Genomic DNA, 17,220 nt, shown 5'->3' on the forward strand with positions numbered 1-17,220 from the left:
CCACAGTTTATTCTGATCCACACAACCAAAGACTTTGGCATAGTCAATAAAGCAGAATTAGATGTTTTTCTGCAACTCTCTTGCTTTTTCCATGATCCAGCAGATGTTAGCAATTTGATCTCTAGTTCCTCTGCCTTTTCTAAAACCAGCTTGAACGTCAGGAAGTTCACAGTTCATTTATTGCTCAAGCCTGGCTTGGAGAATTTTGAGCATTACTTTACTAGCATGTGAGATGAGTGCAGTTGTGCGATAGTTTGAGCATTCTTTGGCATTGCCTTTCTTTGGGATTGGAATGAAAACTGACCTTTTCCAGTCCTGTGGCCACTGCTGAGTTTTCCAAATTTGCTGGCATATTGGGTGCAGCACTTTCACAGCATCATCTTTCAGGATCTGAAATAGCTCAACTGGAATTCCATCACCTCCACTAGCTTTGTTCGTAGTGATGCTTTCTAAGGCCCACTTGGCTTCACATTCCAGGATGTCTGGCTCTAAGTGAGTGATCACACCATCGTGATTATCTGGCTCGTGAAGATCTTTTTTGTACAGTTCTTCTGTGTATTCTTGCCATCTCTTCTTAATATCTTCTGCTTCTGTTAGGTCCATACCATTTCTGTCCTTTATCGAGCCCATCGTGGCATGAAATATCCCCTTGGTATCTCTAATTTTCTTGAAGAGATCTCTAGTTTTTCCCATTCTGTTGTTTTCCTCTATTTCTTTGCATTGATCACTGAGGAAGGCTTTCTTACTCTTCTTGCTATTCTTTGGAACTCTGCATTCAGGTGCTTATATTGTTTACAAATTTTACTATGATAAGCAGCTTTAAAATAGATGCTGTCACCCTTGTAGCTTTTTACCTCTATTAAGTGATGTTCTCACAATAAATTCTCAGATCTGGAGTTACTGAGTCTAATAGAACAAACATATGTACAATTCTTAGGACAAATCGTTGTATTACTTTGCTAAAGTGTTGTCCCAATTTATAACATCATCAGCATTTCAACTGAATACAACTTTATCAACAATTAGTTGATGTTAATGTTCTTAAAGCATTAAATTTGTAAAAACTTTCTGTGTTTTTAATTTGTGTGTTTAATGTTTTTAACTATTAGGTTATTTTGCACTTGACTACTGATCAGGAAAAATATTTTCCCCACAGTTTGTCAACTATCTGTAACTCGTCTTGTCTGTTTCCATTCTCTGCCCATCTTACCTGTAGAGATCTCGATGTATTTCATACAAATTTGAAGGTATTATTTGTATGTAATTATTCCTTTGTTCTGGAGAATGCACTGGCAACCCACTCCAGTACTCTTGCCTGGAAAATCCCGTGGATGGAGGGGCCTGGTAAGCTGCAGTCCATGGGGTCACCTAGAGTCGGACAGGACTCAGCAACTTCACTTTCACTTTTCACATTCATGCATTGGAGAAGGAAATGGTAACCCACTACAGTGTTCTTTCCTGAAGAGTCCTAGGGACGGGGGAGCCTGGTGGGCTGCCGTCTATGGGGTCGCACAGAGTTAGACACGACTGAAGCAACTTAGCAGCAGCAGCAGCAGCAGCAGCAACAGCCCTTTGTTATGAATTACAAATATTCCTACTCTGTTTTCCTTTTTCTTTTAGTTTGCTATTTTTCAGAGAAGATGCTGTAATTTTTTATATATTCTAACATTTCCTTTTGTTTCTTGAGATTCCAAAGAGGAAAAGTTATCATTTCTCTACAGATCGGATGCCCCATCTATGCCAACTTAACAGTTCCAACTATACTCAAAGAGACACTCAGATTACTGGCAGAAAGTTAAAAAATTGTTCCTATAATGAAAAAAAAGGCAGTATTTCAATTAGTGGAGTAGATCAATGGTGTTAGAATAACAAGTTAATGACTTAGGAGGAATACCCCTCATATTCTAGAATAAAGTAAATCTCAGGTGTATTAAAATTTAAATGTAAGATATAAAATATTAAAAAGAAACAGAGTCAATATTTACTAATCTTTGAAGGGAAGGCTTTCTATGCATAACTCCAAAGGCAGGAACCATAAAAGAAAAAAAAAAAACAATTGATAGATACATAAAAATTATCAAGTTTCACACATGAAAAACTGCCATGAAAATAGAAGGAAAACTTATAAAATACATAACAAAGAATTAAAGATTTTAATATATAAAGAATCATTACATATTGAAAAGGGAAAAAATCGCACAATAGGAACATGGGTAAAAGCAATGAATAAAAGAAATAAATTGACCAATATACCTATTAAATAATCTCACTTATAATCTGAAAATATAAATTCAGACAAGGAAACATTTTCTGGCTATGATGTTGACATTCTTAGAAAATACTGAAAGACTATGGGAAAGTAAGTGTTCTCATACTCTGCTAGTGATAATAGATTAGCAATCTTTCCTTAAGGTAATTCATCAATACAAATGAAAATCATTACATAACCACCCCCTAAAATTCAATTTAACATTTACAGTTCTAGGTATTTGTCCTAAGGAAAAAACTAAATACATACAAAAGGTTTAGGTACACCAGGTTCATCATAGTATCACTTCATGAAAGTGAAAAACTGAAAACTTGAAGTGTCAAAAAAAAGTTGATAAGTTAAATAAATGACAGGATATCTAAAGAAATACTAGTGTATTTATTAATCATCTACTAGAAATGACATTTAATAAGATTTTGGAAGTGACATTTTTTGGGGTGTTAGTTCTAAAAGGTCTTCTAGGTCTTCATAGAACCGTTCAACTTCAGCTTCTTCAGCGTTACTGGTTGGGTCATAACCTTGGATTACTGTGATATTGAATGGTTTGCCTTGGAAACGAACAGAGATCATTCTGCCGTTTTTGAGATTGCATTCAAGTACTGCATTCCGGAATCTTTTGTTGACCATGATGGCTACTCCATTTCTTCTAAGGGATTCCTGCCTGCAGTAGTAGATATAATGGTCATCTGAGTTAATTGACCCATTCCAGTCCATTTTAGTTTGCTGATTCCAAGAAAGTCAACGTTCATTCTTGCCATCTACTGTTTGACCACTTCCAATTTGCCTTGATTCATGGACCTAACATTCCAGATTCCTATGCAATATCGCGCTTTACAGCATCGGACCTTGCTCCTATCACCAGTCACATCCGCAACTGGGTACTGTTTTTGCTTTGGCTCCATCCCTTCATTCTTTCTGGAGTTATTTCTCCACTGATCTCCAGTAGCATATTGGGCACCTAGCGACCTGGGAACTTCTTCTTTCAGTATCCTATCATTTTGCCTTCTCATACTGCTCATGGGGTTCTCAAGGTAAGAATACTGAAGTGGTTTGTCATTCCCTTCTCCAGTGGACTGCATTCTGTGAGCACCCAAAAAAGATGTCCTTTTCATTATACGGGACTGGAATGCAAAAGTAGGAAGTCAAGAACACCTGGAGTAACAGGCAAATTTGGCCTTGGAATACAGGATGAAGCAGGACAAAGGCTAATAGAGTTTTGCCAAGAGAACACACTGGTCATAGCAAACAACCTCTTCCAACAACACAAGAGAAGACTCTATACATGGACATCACCAGATGGTCAACACCAAAATCAGACTGATTATATTCTTTGCAGACAAAGATGGAAAGCTCTATACAGTCACCAAAAACAAGACCAGGAGCTGACTGTAGCTCAGATCATGCACTCTGCATTGCCAAATTCTGACTTAAATTGAAGAAAGTAGGGAAAACCACTACACCATTCAGGTATGAACTAAATGAAATCCCTTATGATTATACAGTGGAAGTGAGAAATAGATTTAAGGACTAGATCTGATAGATACAGCATCTGATGAACTATGGACGGAGGTTCATAACATTCTACGGGAGACAGAGATGAAGACCATCCCCATGGAAAAGAAATGCAGAAAAGCAAAATGGCTGTCTGGTGAGGCCTTACAAATAGCTGTGAAAATAAGAGAAGTGAAAAGCAAAGGAGAAAAGGAAAGATATAAGCATCTGAATGCAGAGTTCCAAAGAATAGCAAGAAGTGATAAGAAAGCCTTCCTCAGTGATCAATGCAAAGAAATAGAGGAAAACAACAGAATGGGAAAGACTCGAGATCTCTTCAAGAAAATTAGAGATACCAAGGGAACATTTCATGCCACGATGGGCTCGATAAAGGACAGAAATGGTATGGACCTAACAGAAGCAGAAGATATAAATAAGAGGTGGCAAGAATACACAGAAGAACTGTACAAAAAAAGATCTTCACGAGCCAGATAATCACGATGGTGTGATCACTCACTTAGAGCCAGACATCCTGGAATGTGAAGCCAAGTGGGCCTTAGAAAGCATCACTACAAACAAAGCTAGTGGAGGTGATGGAATTCCAGTTGAGCTATTTCAGATCCTGAAAGATGATGCTGTGAAAGTGCTGCACCCAATATGCCAGCAAATTTGGAAAACTCAGCAGTGGCCACAGGACTGGAAAAGGTCAGTTTTCATTCCAATCCCAAAGAAAGGCAATGCCAAAGAATGCTCAAACTATCGCACAACTGCACTCATCTCACATGCTAGTAAAGTAATGCTCAAAATTCTCCAAGCCAGGCTTGAGCAATAAATGAACCGTGAACTTTCAGATGTTCAAGCTGGTTTTAGAAAAGGCAGAGGAAACAGAGATCAAATTGCAAACATCTGCTGGATCATCGATAAAGCAAGAGAGTTCCAGAAAAAAACATCTAATTCTGCTTTATTGACTATGCCAAAGTCTTTGACTGTGTGGATCACGATAAACTGTGGAGCATTCTGAAAGAGATGGGAATACCAGACCACCTGACCTGCCTCTTGAGAAACCTATATGCAGGTCAGGAGCAACAGTTAGAACTCACATGGAACAACAGACTGGTTCCAAATAGGAAAAGGAGTACGTCAAGGCTGTATATTGTCACCCTGCTTATTTAACTTCTATGCAGAGTACATCATGAGAAATGCTGGGCTGGAAGAAGCACAGTCTGATATCAACATTGCCGGGAAAAATATCAATAACCTCAGATATGCAGATGACACCACCCTTATGGCAGAAAGTAAAGAGGAACTAAAAAGCCTCTTGTTGAAAGTGAAAGAGGAGAGTGAAAAAGTTGGCTTAAAGCTCAACATTCAGAAAACGAAGATCATGGCATCGGGTCCCATCATTTCATGGGAAATAGACGGGGAAACAGTGGAAACAGTGTCAGACTTTATTTATCTGGGCTCTAACATCACTTCAGATGGTGACTGCAGCCATGAAATTAAAAGACTCTTACTTCTTGGAAGGAAAGTTATGACCAACCTAGATAGCATATTCAAAAGCAGAGACATACTTTGCAAACAAAGGTCCATCTAGTCAAGGCTATGGTTTTTCCAGTAGTCATTTATGGATGTGAGAGTTGGACTGTGAATAAAGCTGAGCACCGAAGAATTGATGCTTTTGTACTGTGGTGTTGGGAAAGACTCTTGAGAGTCCCTTGGACTGCAAGGAGATCCAACAAGTCCATCCTAAAGGAGATCAGTCCTGGGTGTTCTTTGGAAGGAATTATTCTAAAGCTGAAACTCCAATACTTTGGCCACCTCATGTGAAGAGTTGACTCATTGGAAAAGACTCTGATGCTGGGAGGGACTGGGGGCAGGAGGGAAACGGGACGACAGAGGATGAGATGGCTGGACAGCATCACTGACTCTATCGACGTGAGTTTGCGTAAACTCCGGGAGCTGGTGATGGACAGGGAGGCCTGACGTGCTGCAGTTCCTGTGGTCTCAAAGAGTAGGACACGACTGAGTGACTGAAGTGAAGTGAACTGGAAGTGACATAATCATAGAAGTTAAGAACAGATAAAGGGTTGCCAGGTTTAGAGCGGAGAAAGCAATCGCACCCCACTCCAGTACTCTTGCCTGGAAAACCACATGGATGGAGGAGCCTGGTGGGCTGCAGTCCATGGGGTCGCTAAGAGTCGGAAACAACCGAGCGACTTCACTTTCACTTTTCACTTTCATGCTTAGGAGAAGGAAATGGCAACCCACTTCAGTGCTCTTGCCTAGACAATCCCAGGGACGGGGCAGCCTGGTGGGCTGCCATCTATGGGGTAGGACACAGTTGGACACGACTGAAGTGACTTAGCAGCAGCAGCAGAAGCAGCAGGATTTAGAGACGTAGGAAGGAGGGAAGTGTTCGTGGCTATAAAAAGATATTATGAGAGACTATGATGAAACTGTCTTGTATCTGGATTTGACAACAATCCACACATCTGATAAAATTACACAGAATTGAACACACACACAAGTATATGTTTGACTGGTGACATCTGAATAAGGTCATTCAGTTCAGTTCAGTCACTCAGTTGTGTCAGACTCTTTGCGACCCCATGAATCGCAGCACGCCAGGCCTCCCTGTCCATCACAAACTCCCAGAGTTTACTCAATGTCATGTCCATCAAGTCAGTGATGCCATCCAGCCATCTCATCCTCTGTCGTCCCCTTCTCCTCCTGCCCCCCACCCCACCCAGCATCAGGGTCTTTTCCAGTGAGTCAACACTTCACATGAGGTGGCCCAAGTATTGGAATTTCAGCTTTAGCATCAGTCCTCCCAATGAATACCCAGGACTAATCTCCTTTAGCATGGACTGGTTGGACCTCCTTGCAGTCCAAGGGACTCTCAAGAGTCTTCTCCAATACCACAGTTCAAAAGCATCAATTCTGCCCTCAGCTTTATTCACAGTCCAACTCTCACATCCATACATGACCACTGGTAAAACCACAGCCTTGACTAGACGGACCTTTGTTGGCAAAGTATGTCTCTGCTTTTGAATATGCTATCTAGGTTGGTCATAACTTTCCTTCCAAGGAGGCAGCGTCTTTTAATTTCATGGCTGCAGTCACCAACTGCAGTGATTTTGGAGCCCCAAAAAATTCAGTTTGACACTGTTTCCACTGTTTCCCCATCTATTTCTTATGAAGTGATGGGACCAGATACCATGATCTTCGTTTTCTGAATGTTGAGCTTTAAGCCAACTTTTTTACTCTCCTCTTTCACTTTCATCAAGAGGCTTTTGAGTTGCTCTTCACTTTCTGCCGTAAGGGTGGTATCATCTGCATATCTGAGGTCATTGATATTTCTCCTGGCAATCTTGATTCCAGCTTGTGCTTCTTATAGCCCAGCATTTCTCATGATGTACTCTGCATATAAGTTAAATAAGCAGGGTGACAATATACAGCCTGGACATACTCCTTTTCCTATTTGGAACCAGTTCCAAATGTTCCATGTCCAGTTCTAACTGTTGCTTTCTGACCTCCATATAGGTTTCTCAAGAGGCAGGTCAGGTGGTCTGGTATTACCATCTCTTTCAGAATGTTCCACAGTTTATTGTGATCCACACAGTCAAAAGCTTTGGCACAGTCAATAAATAAGGTCATTTCATAAGGTCAATTATCTGTTTATATCACATGTATTTATCCAAGATGTTACTACCACTGGGGAATGCTGGATGAAATATATACACGATCTTTCTATACCATTTCCTACAACTGCATGTGAATCTAAAATTATCTCCAAATAAGAAGTTATCTTTTTAAGACACTGAGGATGAAGATTTGGTTATTATGAAATGATATTCATAACACTGTGATGTGAAAAATAGAATAGCATACACACATCTATACACACAAAGTGCGAAATGGTCTGGAAATATAGACATTAAAGTGTTAGTTATTATTATTATTATTTGTTAATGACAGGGTCCTTGGAGGGAAAAGATATTATCACATCCACTCTGTCAATTATTAATAGGATGAATCCACTGTAAATGCTGACAACTGTTGACAATTATAGGAACCAAAAGAACCAACCAACCCAAAAAAAAAAAAAAAAAAGCTTCATGAACAGAACAATGAGTCCCATACTTGATCTTGAAAACTTAATTTACAAGCACATAAAACTAAAAAAGAAATTTTAAATGACAAAATGGCAAACCCTTACACACACACAAATAACCCATAGGGCATTTCTAACAATGATTTTATTTCTGTTGAAAATTATGTATCTTGTAATCAGTGAATAATTCCTAGGGAAACAGATTTTCAAGTAGAAATATGACTGTATTCTCTGACCCCATTTCTTGCCATTACTTCAGTGGCTGACTCTGTTTTTTCAGTTTTAAGGGATAAATACAACCAGGTCATTAGGTTCGCCTTACTCAAAATGTTTGCAAGATGACAACAGACATCATGATGCTGTCTATAATAAGGAGTTAACATCACAAGGCTTCTCTGGCATCAGGACTTTAGTGTCAACAATAGTAACCCCCCAAAATGAAGCAATTGCCAGGACTGAGCGACTGAACTGAACTGAACTGAAACTATAGCACAATAATCTAACCTTGACAATATAAGGTATTTTTTCACATGGAAAAATACAACCAGTTCAGTCTAACAACACCTAGCCAGAGCAACTTCAGTCTTAACAGTCTGACCTCAGTCAAACTTAACTAAGTCTTAGGTTCCACATTTGTAAAATGGAGATAACAATAAGCATCTAGCAACAGACAAGGTTACCGTGATAATCAGATAAGATAATGCACTTTACGGGCTTAATATAGTACTCAGTATATAACAAATGCTAGAAATAATTTCATACATTTGTCTAACAGTGTGTTGTATATACTAAATTTAATTTTCTGTCATCTATTTAGCTTAGCTCATACCAAAGTAATATAGAAAACTAAGGATTAGAACACAACTCAGCATCTTCCTAATATGCCTGATATCTGTATGTAAAATGTTATATCCCTACACTTTACTTTGTGCAAGCTTTTCCATCACAATTATTTTAAATGCATATATTGAAAAGCAGTTTAACAAATATGCAAATTCAGATCACAGATACATGACCCAAAACAGTTCAAAGCAATACAAAATGACTAAAATTACCATTAACCAAAAGCCACTGTAACTCAACATGAACACTGGGCTGGACAAAAAAGATATGTATGAACACTACTTAGGAGAAAAAGCAGATACTGGTACTTTTATAAATGTGATATAAATGAAATCAGTCAAACGGTATGACATTATTCACTTAAACTCTTGGTAAAAATCCAATATAAGATCAAATACCCTTGTGAAGCACCACACGGGCAAACCTGCCCCTGGTCTCTTCACCTATTTTCAAACTAGTTTTTAAATAGTCTCATTATGAATAACACAATAGCTCTCATAATCACACTTGGAGAAGTCAATATCTGTGATAAATTCTCATCTTTTACACTGCCTTTTAATAAGATTATCAGAAAAGCAAAAATGATAATAAATCAATCTTTCAAAAGTATCCCTATTTTGTTTGTTACAACTAAATATCCCCCAAATGTTTCCAATCTCTCTAGCACTTATGCATAATATATGTTCACATATATATATAGTTTGTAATATACATATGAATATAAACTGAGAAGCGTTAGTGACTTTTAAGCTGTTCTAGGTTTTAAACCATTTACATAGACCATTTTAAACTATTTACGTAGTTACAAAGCCTAACTTTTCAGTTAGAAGATTGCACTGAAACTTAAGAGTGTGAGTAACAGGTCAATTATATGGAATTATAATTGTTTCTGTGCATTGGGATTTTATGTTAAACATGAGAATGTGATGGCGAGCAGCCGTATTTGATTTTAATTGCTGTAGCCTGAGTTACCCAAAACATCATGAGAACACTGGAGGAAACAAGAAAATGACATGAGGCATGGGAGATGAAAATGATGCTGCAGAGAGAACTCTGGTTACAGATGCAGCTCTCTCTGAGTGATTGGTTCAAATTTATGATTTATAGAGAAGGGTAAGCTTCTCCCAAAGAATCTGCTTCGCAGTTATATAATTCCCTTTACTTTTCTAGGTATTGACAACAGAAAAGACATACTTCTCCATCAATAAATGGCTGAAGAATTGCAAAGCATTTTTCAAACAGCAAAATCTGTATGCTTTCTTTAGTTTCTTCATCATTTTACACTGACAAGAGTTTCATACTATGCCTCAAACAAGATAAACCTGTTCAAAACCGTCAGGCAAAACAACAAATATTGCAAGCTGGTGAACAAAACAGAGTAAAAGAAAATGAAAGAAAATCATCAGTTAAGAAGTCTGATAGAAATAGTGGTAAGAGACATACAAAGGTTTTTCCCACCAAACAGCCAGTGAGAAGAGCAGGACAATGACTCAGACACCTGAATCTTTCCACTGCTCTCCATGGAAACCATGAGCCTTTCCAAGGAAGCCTTCACTCCTTGACAGCAGCGGTGATAAAAGCCCCTCAGTAGGAGATAATGGGCTATAAATTTAAACTACGTTTTCTGAACACCTACTAAGCATTTTAAATAATTATTCCACCAAATCCTCAACAGAACTCTCTGAGGTTTACTCTCTTTTAGAGCTAAGAAACTTAAGACATTAAAGAACATGTGTAAGGTGGCACAAGACTCATAACTGATTCACACACAGTCTGTCCAATTTCAGAGCCACACTGTCAATCACTAAATTAGGTTATCCCACCTCTGAGATCTAATGCCTGATGATCTGAGGTGGAGCTGATGTAATAATAATTGAAATAAAGTGCACAATAAATGTAATGCACTTGTATCATCCCCAAACCAACCTGTCCCCCATCCATGGAAAAAATGTTTTCCACAAAATCGGTCCCTGGTGCCAAAAAGATCAGGGACTGCTGCACTACACAATGCTCTCAAATAAGATACATACATGTCAAAGTAAACAGAACATATGGATGGTATAGCATTTATAAAACAAAAGGACTTTTAAAATACTACTTTCATTCCTACTATTCAGTTAATCAATATTCTCTAAACTTTTTGCCCTCAGCCACTCCCCTTAAATATATATGAATATATGTATGTGGGTGTGCTTCAGTGATACACACATGAAATATATTCCATAAAACTATACTCATCCTTATTACATATAATATATTCTAATACATATTCTGTTCCACCTTTGTTTTTTTTAAATGCTGGAATTGATTCCATGACCACAAATAGGTGGCATCTTGCAAAAAAAAAAAACTCTGCTCTAGACCACAGGTTCATGGATTTGGGGAAATACAGGCAAAAAGAAGCATGGACATCCTCTGATGTTAGAACCACATACTGGCATCCCAGGAATGGACTAAATAATACACATACATAAGACATCACTTGGCAGAAAGTCTGGCATAAACAGGTATTTAGTAAAAATCAGTTTCAGCTATACCCCCGACAACATTACTGCCCCCCAATGTTTCAAGAAGCAATAGTTAGAACCAGACACGAAACAATGGACTGGTTCAAAATTGGGAAAGATGCACATCATGGCTGTACATTGTTACTGTGTTTATTTAACTTATATGCAGAGTACCTCATGCGAAATGCCAGGCTGGAAGAAGCACAAGCTAGAATCAAGATTGCCGGGAGAAATATCAATAACATCTAATATGCAGATGAAACCACCCTTATGGCAGAAAGAGAAGAGGAACTAAAGAGCCTCTCTGATAAAGGTGAAAGAGGAGAGTGAAAAAGGTGGCTTAAAACTCAACATTCAAAAAACTAAGATCATGGCATCCGGTCCCATCACCGCATGGCAAATAGATGGGGAAACAATGTAAACAGTGACAGACTTTATTTTCTTGGGCTCAAAAATCACTGTGGATGGTGACTGCAGCCATGAAATTACAAGACCCTTGCTCCTTGGGAGAAAAGCTATGAGAAACCTAGACAGCATATTAAAAAGCAGAGACATTACTTTGTCGATAAAGGTCCATCTAGTCAGTTATGTTTTTTCCACTAGTCATATATGGATGTGAGAGTTGGACCATAAAGAAGGCTGAGCACTGAAGAATTGATGCTTTTGAACTGTGTTGTTGGAGAAGACTCTTGAGAGTCCCTTGGACTGCAAGGAGATCAAACCTGTCAATTCTAAAGGAAATCAATCCTGGATATTCATTGGAAGAACATGCTGAAGCTGAAGCTCCAATACTTTGGCCACCTGATGAGAAGAACTGACTCATTAGAAAAGACCTTGATGCTGGGAAAAATTGAAGGCAGGAGGAGAAGGGGACGACAGAGGATGAGATGGTTGGATGGCAGCACCAACTTATGGACACGAGTTTGAGCAAGTTCCAGGAGTTGGTGATGGATAGGGAAGCCTGCTGTGCTGCAGTCCATGGGGTCGCAAAGAGTCAGACACGACTGAGTGACTGAACATCAAGAAATTCAGCTGTGCTACCCACATGACCTTTCCTGATGAAAGCAGTTTATCATTTCCAAGAAAATGATTCTTTATAAGCTGCTTTGATAGAAAAATTTCTGAAAACACTGACTTGACTTCAAATGAGGACTATATAAAATTTAGTCTTTTCTCAAGGACCCAGTGTCATAATTATGCACACACAATGGTAAATTTTAGAGTTGGGAGATGCCTATCTTAGAGGTCACCTAATTCAAGTCTCTCACTTTACAGATGAACAAATTGATGTTCCAAGATGTTATGCAACTTGCCCAAAGTCACCTAGAAGGAAGATTAAGTGATTCCCTTTATGCCAGGCTGCCACAATGACTGATTCTGGACTATGCTGAGCTTGATATAGCAAGGCAGTCAGGATTTACGAGCAATATCCCTGTAATTTCCCCCATGTTTGTTATTTTTCTTATTTCATTTCTTTCCCCATAATCTTTAGCAATAAAATTATTAAATGAAAAGGATCCATGTTTATCCTCTGCAGGAAAAATGTTTAAGTTAGTCTACTCGACAGTCCATTTAGGGGAAGAACTCCAAAATATAACATGTGTGATGCACTTTAGAAAGGAAAGGGATGCTGAATGAATCTCTATGTGGTCTTCAGAAAACAAGAAGGATGCAATGAAAGGCCCACATTGTCTTAGAACAGCTCTAAGCATGTGACTGTCAGTAACCCCAAACAGTTCCTCAGAATAGGTAACACAGTAAACGTCACAAGGGCAGGGACTAGGTTCTCAGTAATTCTGGGCTGACTATTCTAAAAACCGTGTAGTCTGTCACTATGCCAAATGGTCCCAGGTCATTGTGTTGCCTGATGTAGGTTTGCATTTTAGGTGTTTGTCTCTCCCCTTTCACATTAGGCTATGAACTGTCACTTAGGTCTAATGACACCCTCCAAACACAGCTTTTGCAGCAGTTGTTAACATCTCCTGTGTCTACTCTGGAGGAAGAAATGCCAACCCACTCCAATATTCTTGCCTGGAAAATCCCATGAACAGAGGAGCCTGGTGGGTTACAGTCCAAGGGGTCACAGAGATGGACACGACTGAGTGACTAAGACTTAATATGCTCTGAGCATGCTAAAATTTTCTAAAGTAAGAATGAATATGCTCTCGGTGAGAGAATGAGGGATTCCCCTATGCAAGAAGAATGCCAATAATATCCCATGATGCTTGTAACTTCCATCCCACCTGCCCTTATGGTGAATTGATGGCTCTGCTGCAGGTTACAGATTATACAAGATGCCAGATAAGTCACCTCCAGTGAGGTGCTATTATGTTATTATGTGACTAGGATAATTTTTAACCTGTGACCAATGATACTTCTCTGTAACCTACAAAGTTATTATTCAAATGTCTTTATAAATGGCAAATGTCTTAAAAATTACAACCATGCACCCAAACTGAAGGCCACTTTCTAGACACTCATCTCTACATCTATTTTTTTAAGATAATTGTCATTATTTTTTTTAACTTTTAAAATTTTTTTTAATTTTATACTGGAGTTGCTATTCCATTTCTGTCCTCTCCCTTGAGGCTCCATTTGGCCCTCCTTCCTTATTTCAGTTTCTTCTATATTCTGCATAGTTTAAGTACTTTATCTTATTCCTCTGTTTTCAGGTGTTTGAGAGATTATTTCCTGTATTTTGTAATCAGGAGGAAATGGGCTTAACTAAGAAAATGCATACAAATCTTTATTTTCCCATAATCTCTTCAAAACATGTCCTTAATGAAAATGTTATATTATGAAGAATGAAAAGAAAAACAAGTTAGTCAAGGCCAAAAGGATTTAAAATATTATCCACAGGTTATTTTACTTGATAAAGCAACTGTTTCTTTATGACATTTTAACTGAAACTAAATCTGCTAAAAGAAAAACTGCATCTCATAGCCCATTTCTTCATGTTTCTGATACATGCATGATTACTTCTGCTTTTGTTATCAAAACTGAATCTTTGAAACACTGATTTTTCTATGACTGACTCAAGCTAGTATACTTAGTAAGGCAAACATATCTTAAAGGCCACTTTCAGCATACTATTTCAGAAGAGAAATATTCCAAACACATTAAAAATCACTCTTATTTAATAATGATTATAATTATTGAATTCATTTATTTGGGAATGACTTTTATCTACATACAAAGCTTCAAATCATAAATTTAAACAATGTGCTTGAAAAGTTACACAGTGTTCACTAAGTGATATGAAAACCTCTAACTCAAATAAGTTCTTCCCATACTTTGAGAAGTAACATTACTCTCATATTAATAAGTCTAAAATGAATCTTTTTCCAAATACACCAGATGTTTCCTGATGCAATTTTCTGGATCACTCACAGAATCTTCCTACCTCTATCATAACAGACTCCAAGAAGATGGATATAGTCCATATTACAAACTGAACTAGAGAGCAAAATACTTCTTATATAATAATTAACAGCACTTAAGAATTGCCACTTTTCAATTAAATTTGAATCAAGAAACAATATTTTAATGATACAAAGTAATTTTTAAAACACCCTAAGTTCCAAAGTACAACAAAAAAAGGGAGTAACACAGGACCCAAGTATGGTATAACAACTATTTTAAATGGATACTGTTCTAAGTTTTAAGATAGACTGGTGAGAATAAATAGAATCTACTGACTCCTTCCAGCTGTCATCCAAGATCTGTTCATAGCAGTTACAGCAAAGTAATTTGTAGCCATGCAATTGTCAGGTTGAGAATAAACATGTCCTTACTGTTTTGAGAACAATCACCCATGTAGAACTAGAATACGTGAATTTTTTGTTAGACAACACTGGAAAGGTTATTTAGTTTATCCTGCCTATATTCAAAACCAAGGAAATAGGCTCTGAGAGATTAAGTTCCTAACCCTAGAAATTCACACAGCTGGTTAATGGCCAAGCAAGGTCTACAACCAAGTTTTCCCAGTTATTTCAATTAATATGGTTTAATTCTGAGTGTCAGAACTACTGATTCTCCTTTTAGTATACAATGGACTTTTGGAAATTTACCAGCAGTGTGATCTTGAGCAAACTGCAACCTTTTTAAGCTTTTTTTCCTCCTCTGTAAAGTGTAGAAAATGCCTACTCTAACAAAGTCATGAGGATTACATACGATTTGTAAAGAGCTTAGCACACGGATTAGCAAATAATCAGTCGAAAATAGGTAGTTATTTTTACTCCCGACCTGGAAACATGGCTGCTCCTACTGTTTGAGAAGACAATGAGCTGAATTTATTAACACAATGGACAGGGTCTCATTCACCAGAGGTTCTCCAGCCTACCACATTCTGTAGACAGGACAAAACCCCACCCAACAAACTATTTCATCCCATCTAAAATTCACCCTTTACACTGTTAAGAAAAACAAAATAACAACTTTTTCAAATGTTTTCTGCCACGTGTTGTACGTGTAATTTGTCAACTAGAAACTGCAGAGGGAGTTCTGGCACCACCCAAAACATGAAGCATCAACCATGGGCAAACAAGAGAAAGATATGATCACACACTAAAACTGGACTCACAGACCTTGTTCTCAGCTCATTTAGCTGTGGGTAGATAGATGGGTAGAAGAAAGCAAAATGGTTTCTTTCAGCACCATAAAGCAGGAATAATGGCTACCTCAACAAATTACAACCTCGGACAGGACTGAGAGACTTCACTTTCACTTTTCACGTTCATGCATTGGGGAAGGAAATGGCAACCCACTCCAGCGTTCTTGCCTGGAGAATCCCAGGGACAGAGGAGCCTGGTGGACTGCTGTTTATGGGGTTGCGCAGAGTCGGACACGACTGAAACGAGTTAACAGTAGCAGCAGCGGCATGCTTCTCAACACAACAGAAAATAATCCACTTCCTCGCCTTAGTACATTTAAACGTAAATGGGTAACAACTGAGTAACAAACTGTATCCGAGATCCACTGAACCCTAGGATTATATAAATATATGAAAAATTCCTATGAAATGGCGAGACAAAATAATGGGGAATATCACTTTGAAATCAACGAGGAAATCATAATGTCATGCCATGGTGTCTCCATTGATAAAATTCCCACCCTCCGTTCTCTTGACACTGCAAACCCTCCTCCCTCTAAGAAAATTACAGGAATCACCCGCAGCAACCAACCTCAGCAATCGGCATCAACCATATCGACCCCTACTCAAATGGCGCTATGCACCGCGGGTCCAAGCCCCTCCCTGGAGCGCCCAAGTCCCGCGTTGACTCCAGACTACCTCACTTCCTTTCCGTCCTTCCTCCCACACTCGACCCCAACATTTCTCGCCGACCCTCGCTCCTGACAGAGAAGGTAGGAATGGGACAGACTTCCTACACTTTGTCCAGGTAGTATCAGAGCCACACATACCCGTCCCTATTACGATCACATCAAACTCCGAAGGGAGATTATCCGCCATCTTGACAGGAAACGTGTCATGTGACTGTTTCTTGTGCAAATAAGATCAAGTTCCGCACTGCCGCGGTAGATGGCGAAAGGGAAACAGTGCATTCTGGGCATTGTAGTTCTCGAGTGGTGGGTCCCGGTAGGAGGCTACAGCACTGTATTTGAAACTTTTTAATCGAACTTTAAAAGCTCCATTCCTTTTCCAGGCTGAGAACAGTAGCGCATTTAGCCTGGAGTTTTGAGGTAGAAAAGAGTTGTAGATTTTTACTCTGATGGCTAAGATGAATGGTGGGAAGACCTGCGAACTGCTTGACAATGATGAAGCAAGATTTGTTAGGAGACACGAGGGCGGAGTGAAATTGAAAGGGAATTGCTCTGTGAACAAAGGAAATTTTCATTTCAGCCTGGAAACTGTTTCCTTTGGCGTGTCTATACTTTCGTTTTGGCCCCCGAAGCATAATTTTTCACACCAATACCTTCACACTCTATTCCTTACGGGTTTTTTTGTCTTTGTCGCCCGAGTAAAAATCCACAAAAAA

General features: G+C 38.6%; 1 protein-coding gene across 2 annotated transcripts in view; it reads right to left on the reverse strand.

The window, feature by feature from the left end:
• CHM (CHM, Rab escort protein 1) overlaps nt 1–16,737 on the reverse strand; it is a 260,457-nt gene extending 243,720 nt beyond the window's left edge. For both annotated transcript variants that reach the window (XM_027533285.1, XM_027533287.1), the window contains exon 1: nt 16,646–16,737. In XM_027533285.1, the coding sequence (XP_027389086.1) occupies nt 16,646–16,694 (49 nt within the window). In that variant the 5' untranslated portion in view covers nt 16,695–16,737. The remainder of the gene's footprint in view (nt 1–16,645) is intronic.
• Nucleotides 16,738–17,220: the final 483 nt, after the last annotated feature.

Source organism: Bos indicus x Bos taurus, chromosome X (assembly GCF_003369695.1).
Source record: "Bos indicus x Bos taurus breed Angus x Brahman F1 hybrid chromosome X, Bos_hybrid_MaternalHap_v2.0, whole genome shotgun sequence".
Classification (NCBI taxonomy): domain Eukaryota; kingdom Metazoa; phylum Chordata; class Mammalia; order Artiodactyla; family Bovidae; genus Bos; species Bos indicus x Bos taurus.